The sequence below is a fragment of the Ursus maritimus genome, unplaced genomic scaffold, assembly GCF_017311325.1.
Source record: "Ursus maritimus isolate PB19 unplaced genomic scaffold, ASM1731132v1 scaffold_29, whole genome shotgun sequence".
NCBI lineage: Eukaryota > Metazoa > Chordata > Mammalia > Carnivora > Ursidae > Ursus > Ursus maritimus.
Genome location: NW_024425452.1, coordinates 2470041 through 2478069, shown reverse-complemented (window position 1 = coordinate 2478069; position 8029 = coordinate 2470041). Strand labels below are relative to the sequence as shown.

Genomic DNA, 8029 nt, shown 5'->3' with positions numbered 1-8029 from the left:
AAAGAAAAGAGGTTTGCGCTTGGTGCCTATGCATGTGTGCCAAATTGGGTCTTTTTGCCTGCATCAGCGTGTCCACATGCACGGCCTGTTCTGTGCAAGCCTTCGAGGTCCTTCTAAAGCATTGCACGTTGCAGGCTCCGTTTGGGCTGTTTTCCGTGTGTGTGAAGCGGTTCTCAAGTGCTCCCCCCTTTCCGGGCCGGCTTGGTACGCTCTAAGAACCCCCCTTCCTCTCCTCCGACGGTGGTTGCACCCGCCCCACCCGGAAGCGTGTGCTCAGCGCGCCGGCCGGAATGGAGCGGCCCGGCGGTCGGAGCTGCTTGGGCCCGCGCTCGGGCCCCGCGCCTGCGGAGGCAACCCCCGCCTCGGTGAGCCTGGCGCAGCTCCAGCAGCTGGTTCTGCAGGGCCGGGAGCTCCCGGGAGTGGAGAGGCGCCACATCGAGGCGACCCACGGCGAGCCCACGGCGTCCCGGCTCCCGCGGAGGCCCAAGCCCTGGGAGGCCGGGGAATCGGCCGAGGCCCGCGCGCCGCCGCCCTAGACCCGGGGCCCCAGATGCCGCCGACCCTCGGTCCCGGTGGAAGAACATCGTGGAGGGACCCTGCTCGGCGGAGGCAGGAACTGCGCCTTCCTGATGGCACGGAGTGGGCTCCCGAGGCTCGAGGTCCTTTGCCTGTTAGACCTGGAAGGAGTGACTGTCCTGCATGAACTCGGACCCCGGATCCAGGCCACCGTTATTCACCTTTTGCGCATTTGCCCCAACCGGTCTCCGCTGGACTTAAGCCTCCTGCGAGCGCCGTCAGGGTTGTCTTGTATCCGTATTTCTGGACCGTGGTCCTCATTAAAAAGAAATGTTTTTTAAAATCCCATTTCAGTCCCTATAGGTATTTGACAGGCCTCATCCTTCACTGAGATGCATGGACGTATTTTCGTTTCTAAAATACTGAGGACACACTAACGGGGTCTGGCCCACTGGGGACAGTTTGGTTAGTAATGAATGAGAACGTCAGTGGTTATCCCCTGGTTCAGCTCATTCTGGTGGCTGTGGAAATGAATTTGGGATCCCGGCGGTGTGGATTTTAGCCATTCTCCAGATCAGCAGCTAATAATACAAGGCTTGATGATTACACTTGGCCCCAGATGACTTCAAAGATACATTAAGCCAGTAAAATGCCAAAGCATTAAAAAAGCCCATCTGGAACTAGTTGGGTCAGGCTTTAAGTTTAGAACAAAGGAAAAGCTCCAACAACCACTTTCTTAAGTTGGACTCTTTAAACAGGCCACGTGGCTCACTGCCCCTGCTCTTGCTTCCTGAAACTGAGGTTTCTGTTTTCCACATACACAGATGGTACATGTTGACGGGAATATACGCTGGTGGCCACGAACAATTCACATAAATACACGATCTACAGATCACACGACAGGACTCGTTTTTCCCAGAAACGATGATGGTTCCACAACTTGTTTAGGGAATGATGCATCATGGTACACGATGCAGCAGAACATTAATTTTTATAACTTATTTATTTCCATACAATTCTAAGTTAAAAACCATTCTTTTGCTTAATCCTTTGAACAACTGTGTCGAGTGAGGCGCACGTGCTGGACTAGAGCCCCATTTTGCAGGCAGGAATGGAAACATTATTCTTGTATTTAGTATAAAACAGATCTGTGATAGAAACCCTGGGCTTCCACACTCACAAATGCTCTTTTCCCATGGCTTTTTGATACGTCACTTTAAAATAATTTGATTTCACAATGCTTTAAAGTATAAGTGTAAGCTCTAACATCTATTCCTGGCAGGTTAACTCTTGAGCCAACCCACCTAATTAATTACCTCATAAGATGGCACATATTAAGGCATTGTTCTATGTCTAACCCAACCTCCCAGGTATGTCTGAGGGCCCCATGAGCCAAAAGTGCAGCAAAGCTATCTTATGGGACCAGGGCGCACAACGGTTAAGCATGTTTTCAAGTCTTAACCTATACCTGGCACATCCTCACCAACTACTCAGACGGCAATTGAGGCCACAAAGTGACAGGAGCAGAGGAAGGCCCACCTAGGAAGGGGACACAGATGATAAGCAAGATCAGATCCCCCTTTAGGTCTCAGGTCCCTGGAAGCACAGTGTTGGGTCTACTACATCATGACCAGCAGGGTAGACAGCAATACTTTTGGACTCCAGACTATGCAAGGAGAGGGTCCAATTAAGCCTGCCTGGAGCCTAAAAGACCTAATAGTACTACTTTCATCCATGCCAAACCAAGAAAATCCCATCCTGAAGCCCAGCAGAAAGAAATGGTGGGCATTTCCTGGAGGTAGATGGGGCGGGGGGGAGCGCTCAGGAATCTACCACTCTGTTCGTAACAGGAAACACCCAATTGGCTCCAAGGGGAAAAGCTATCTTGGTAAGCTTTGGTCTTCCACAGGACATGGGACCAGAGCAGACTAACAAGGTCTGGGCCCAGGTGACTAATCCAGGTAGTGCAAGACTTCCTCACATAAGGTGCACGGGACCCTAAGAAGAGTCTATGAACATAGAAATGTCTAAGCAAAAATTTGAGTGTTAAGTATTTTCCTGGGAAAAGGTCCGTCCCTTCTCACAGACCCAAGGATAGGTTAAGATCCCCAGCTAAAGAAAAGGACTAAGCCAATCGCAGGCCAGGCTAAGGAAGCCACCAGATACACCTCAGGGCCAGCCGAGTCTGAGAACTTGCCAAGCTGTCACCAAGAGTGAGAACATGGACTCTTTGTAATTGTATTTCAAGTTCCTACCAAATCAAGGCCCCAGGAACCCCCAGGTTCAAGTACATCCCTGAGCTTGGTCCACTGCTGTCTTGTACTCATGCTTGGGCATTTGTTCACCACCTTTAAATTCCAGGATAGAAGATGTGACATAGCAGGACTCCCTCTTCCGTGGCAGGAATCCTCTGCTGAGTTCAGAGGTGGTGGAGGCAGCCAACGTGGAAAACACACTGGAACTTTCCCGTGGAACTGGGCTGTGATGACAAGTGCCTGCCGGGAGCACCATCATCTTTTCCTTGACCCTCCCTCTAGTTTCTGAAGATATAACAGAAAATAATCTTCTTTGAAGATACCAGTAATAATTCCAAAAGACAAAACACATGCCACCAATGCGTTGTGCTTTCAGATATTCTGAGGAAGAAAAACACAACTTCATTAACAAAAGTTTAATGAAAGGTGGCACCTCGAATTAATAACAAGCAATTTCAAAAAGTTAAGATACTTTCAACAAAATAGATGGTTTAGATCTTCACACCCTTTTTGAAATTGGTTTTTAATATTCTCTCCCCATTTCTAGGTAAATGACCACAGCAATACAGATTTTTTTTTTTTTTTTTTGCTACTCAACATTTTCTAGCCTGTAACTGTTGGAATACACATAGCCCCATGTCCTACCAGGCATTCACCGTCCCAAGCACATTTCTATCTGTTAGACCTGTAGCTACCCTCTCTTCTTTCCCCCCAGTACCAGAGTTACTCTCAGACACTGGTAAATGCAAAAGGATTTTTAACTGGCAAGGCATGGCCGATCACAAGTCAGCCCAAGGGCAGTTTCCAGCCTCACCTGGGTTTAATTCAGCTGCCGAATGAGTTGATTGATGCCTTCACCTCGATAGCCAGGTAAGCCCACCTCCTTCAGGAAGCCCACTCTGTTCTTGGTAGCATGACGGGCCACTGAGAGATGGAAAGGACGTAAGAACGCAGAGATCTCCTGGAAATTCTTCCCCGGAAAGGCAATTTCATGAATGAGGTCTTCCAAGCAAATAACACCATACTTCCCTGGGAAACATAAGGGTACAGATTCCTTCAATCAACATTTGGCCCAGTATAAACTATAAGGCTCTAACATGCCAGAGCTGGGCACTCTGGTAGGTTCTTGGGACCCCAAGAAAAAGAATATGACCTAGATCCCACATCAAGACCACCAGAGATCCTCACTTTCTGCCTCAACTGACCCCTAAGGTGCAACACTCACCCAGGTGCTCCTCAATCACTGTGTTGTCTGTCAAAGGGATGGTTTTATTCTTGACCTTGGCTTGTCCACGTTTCAAGATGAGTTCCCGGACAGACTTCAGATTTGGAAATCTATGGCCGAATAAAGTACAGCCTTATCAGCCCCTGGCACACTGCATGACACTGGCCAATCAGTCCTGCAGCCTGGCTAGGAGAGATTCTCCCACTACCCCTTCTTCCCACCAAGAAATCTCCTGCAATCACGCTGCAGCCGGGATGCTTGGAAGTACACATGTGAAAGGAGTAGAAAACCAGAGTGGCCCTGACTGTGGAGTCAGAAATTAAAATATGGGGCGCCTGGGTGGCTCAGTCGTTAAGTGTCTGCCTTTGGCTCAGGTCATGATCCCAGGGTCCTGGGATCAAGCCCCCCATCAGGGCTCCCTGCTCAGCAGGAAGCCTGCTTCTCCCTCTCCCACTCCCCCTGCTGGCGTCGCCTCTCTCCCTGGCTCTCTATCAAATAAATAAATAAAATCTTAAAAAAAAAAAAAAAAGAAAAGAAAAGAAATGAAAATGCATGGATATAAACATTCACCATGCAAAAAAATTTTTACTTTCCCAGGCAAAAATAAAACAAATGCTGACTTACAGTTCAGGACTCTGGTCTTGTACGACCCTCTACTCAAGATGGTGCTAGAGTCTGAAATTAAATCCCGGCCTCTACTGGGTTTTCATGTTTGAAGGCACACTACTCTTACACAAGCACGGCCCCCAACTCTGCTTCAAGACTCGGAGAATTAATTTCTCTTCTACCGCTTACTCAGCCTTAGCGTGCAAGGGAACAAGCCCTGTGGGGTACTGTTCGTGGTACCTGCCCCGTGTGCCAGGGATCTACAGCTGCCTTCTGGTGACTGTGGTCACAGCAAAGTGTTTCTTCAACACAGCGACGCAAGCTCATTTCCTGTGCATCCTCATGTTCTCATCACGCTCAAATACAATCTGATATGAATCCACACACACACACACACACACACACACACACACAACTTACTCACCCCCAGGTCACATAAGGTTCCACTACACGCAGCGTTTTTATGGTCTGCGGGGTTACTCTGAAAAAGACACCACTGAAAATCTTCTTCAGGCGAAGCCTTGCAATGGTCCTCTGCACCAGTGAACTCACCCCATTAATCCTGAAACGAACGGCAGGGGATGGGAGGTTTTAGTCAGTGTATGTCAGTCCAGCAAGCACCTACGACATGTCTGCCACCACAGGGCATCCAGAAAGCAAGACATGGATGTGTGAGGCCAAGAGGTGGCAGCTGTAACAACAGACTGACGTGGAGCAATGCCTGCGGTGCTACAGGAATAGAGACGGGCCCTGATTCTGTGTGTGGGTTTGGGGGTGTGTGTGTGAGTGTGTGTGTAAGGCTGTGCATATCAAGCAAAAGCAGCTGGACTCGCGTCTGTGGGCAGTAAAAGCAGGAAAGATTTTAGGTAAAGGCGACACAATCCACTTTCTTTTTGACACTCACCAAGAGCATACAGGATAGATGTGGAAGTGTGACACCAGAGGCAGGGCAACCAGTGGGAAAGCTAATGCACTAGTCCAGGAAAGAGATTATGGGAAGTGCCAGGAAGGTTAATAACGAGGGCTCAAAAATATTTAAAGCCCACGGGTTTCTGGTTTGGGTGACTGGGTGCGGGAAACAGGAAGAGGCAGCTGTGCATGCAGGCAGACCAGGTGAAGTACAACTAAAGGAAGAAAAAGCTTTATGAACTCTCTCCAGCACTGAATATGCTCCATCTACTTGACCTTGGTTCAGTTCCTAGAAAGACTCCTTGAGGGGCACCTCAGTTGGTTAAGTGTCTGCCTTCGACTCAGGTCATGATCCCAGAGTCCTGGGATTGAGCCCCCCAGCTCTCTGCTCTCTCATGCCCGGAAAGCCTTCCCCTAACGCTCGTGAATTCCTACCATGTGTGCGGGTCTCAGCTTTAAGTTTCTGCTTTAGAGCATGTCCTGAACCAGTAATGCCCCAGCAGCAGTGGACCCTCACAGAGCACAGGGTACATTTTCATGTCTGTCTAAGATCAGCCTCCTTAATCTTGAGAACGAAAACTATGTGGTGCTCAGCCCTGAATTCCCAGCACAACTTGCCTTAGTGGCTTAAAGCCTACTGTAGTTCATCTCCCTAGGAAGGGGTCTAAAGCGCAACCAATAGTCTGATCCGGCCTATGGAATCTGGCAAGCTCCCCACCTTTGGATGCGGACAACAAAGGCCAAGGAATGTTTATCTGGCACTTCCAGGCCATGAGGTTTCACTTCCAGCCGTCTGAGGCGCACCCTGTCACGTTGCTGCCGCCAGGAATCGTGTAGGAACCATTCCAGTCGCTTAAACTTGAGCTGTTTTCCTTTCTTCTGCTACAGAGAAGGCAGACCATCGTCACCATTTTGCGCCTCTACTTTTTATTTCTACAACAGTAATTCATTAGTCACTATCGATTAAGTGTATTTCCCACTGGGTTCCGCAAACGGAAGCACATCTTCTATATAAGGGAAAAATGAGACACCCAAGTAAAGGTGGAGTGGTGAAAACTCAGAAACTACTAGGAAAAGCCTCTGATGAATAAACAAGTTAGTTTACATGCTGTTAGCCAATGTTTACCAACACACGTTTATGGAACCTAACACTGTAGTTAAGTATCATAAAGTACAGAATAAGCATTAGCTTGTTTCATTTTCCTGACTCCAAAATATGTATTTTCCAAAAATGTTTAGCAAATAGCAAAAACTGGTGTATTTTTAAAAAAATATGTTTTCTTCCAGGTACACAAGCAAGTTTGGTCTATCAAATCACTTGGTATGAACCTAAATAGTACAATCTCTTCTCCACTTTTTCCTTTACAAACTCTACTTCAGTATTTTACCTGCAGAAAGCGTTTAATAAATACCTGTTAAATGAACACATGAACCCTATACCTGTTGGAATCGATGGGGAAAGGACTGTCGATACCAAATCCATTTCAACATATGCTAGATATAACTCACCAAATACACATTCTAAGTCCCTTCTTCTGGTTCCCCATCATTACCTCCTTCTTGTCCAAAAGTGCCTGCTTTGCTTGAGTGGCTTTAAGGGCCTGATAGGCCTTCCTCTTTTTCAGGAGATTTTCTGGAACCAATGGAATCTTTTTTCTTTGCCTGATACAGAAAATTGGAATCAGCGATAGTGTTTAAAAAACAAATCTCAATGAATTTCTAAACCACCTCTTGGGCTTCGACAAACATCACTCTCTTCAAATTCCTAAAGACAGACTTCCTTGAAACCTGTGGTTTCTGACTTCAGTCCTCAAAATGGACCCCTTAACGTTCACTCTTTCCTAAAGCAGTAAAAAGTCATGAACCCCTTGGCCCCTGGCCCTCGTATGCCTCCATGGAGCTTTCACTGCCACAGCCTTGTAAAAACACTAGCAGCTACGTGATTCTAGTAAAGCCCCGTGGGGTTGGGACGGGTGCAGACCCATCGGCAGGAGTAATACTTAAGTCAGGCTGAGTGAACCCAAGACTGGCACTCTTCAGCCCGCCGCCAGAAACTCAATCCTCGCCGCTCCAGGTAACCCGAACTTGACGGCGGCTCCCTCCGTCTGACCGTCAGCCCGAGCCCTACGGCTCCTTCCTCCTCATCCCACCCTCTGTAATCTGGAGTCTTTTCTGTTCTCTTCCATAAGTCCACAAGTAGCCTTATTTTGCGCCGCCGAAGAATAAACACCGTGGATGGCACCAGATGCTCAAGACCCCACTCGAGAGATTCAAAGCCCAGACACTCACTCTTGCTCCGCCATGTTTCCGAAGCTGCGGCTACTGCTCATGCGCAGCCCCACCACGTGGGGGAAGAGAGGACCGCTCTATATTCACTTGACCATAGAGATGTGTTTTCTAGCTCCCGGTCGTACCACCCCGGCAGCCAGGGAACTGCAGTGAACGGCTGAGGTCTCGCTAACACAGATGCCTGCCGAATGTTGCACAAAACTTTCTTCGCACTGCTTCCAAGCACTTT

At 48.3% G+C, this 8029-nt stretch overlaps 1 protein-coding gene across 3 annotated transcripts; it reads right to left on the bottom strand.

Moving 5' to 3' along the window:
* Nucleotides 1–1500: 1500 nt before the first annotated feature.
* Nucleotides 1501–8029, bottom strand: RPL7L1 (ribosomal protein L7 like 1). Of its 3 annotated transcripts, none has more exons than XM_008691900.2 (7): nt 7801–8029; nt 7065–7173; nt 6230–6390; nt 5027–5164; nt 3997–4106; nt 3586–3800; nt 1501–3152 (listed from the first exon to the last, which is right to left on the bottom strand). In XM_008691900.2, the coding sequence occupies exons 1-6, from the start codon at nt 7839–7841 to the stop codon at nt 3592–3594; spliced, it is 768 nt and encodes a 255-aa protein (XP_008690122.1). In that variant the 5' UTR covers nt 7842–8029; the 3' UTR covers nt 1501–3152; nt 3586–3591. The 3 variants fall into 3 exon arrangements, with proteins under 3 accessions (XP_008690122.1, XP_040499424.1, XP_008690121.1); XM_040643490.1 differs by having other exon boundaries at nt 1501–3056; nt 6230–6393; nt 7801–8016; XM_008691899.2 differs by having other exon boundaries at nt 6230–6393; nt 7801–7953.

What these genes read in the sequence shown, in the direction of transcription:
- RPL7L1 (XM_040643490.1), bottom strand. Translation starts at nt 7,841, where the DNA reads ATGAGCAGTAGCCGCAGCTTCGGAAACATGGCGGAGCAAGA. An exon ending in TTTGTTGTCCGCATCCAAAG is followed by an intron (nt 5,165 to 6,229) that starts GTGGGGAGCTTG and finishes CGTTCGTTTCAG; the next exon opens with GATTAATGGGGTGAGTTCAC. An exon ending in GAACCTTATGTGACCTGGGG is followed by an intron (nt 4,107 to 5,026) that starts GTGAGTAAGTTG and finishes ATTCGGCCATAG; the next exon opens with ATTTCCAAATCTGAAGTCTG.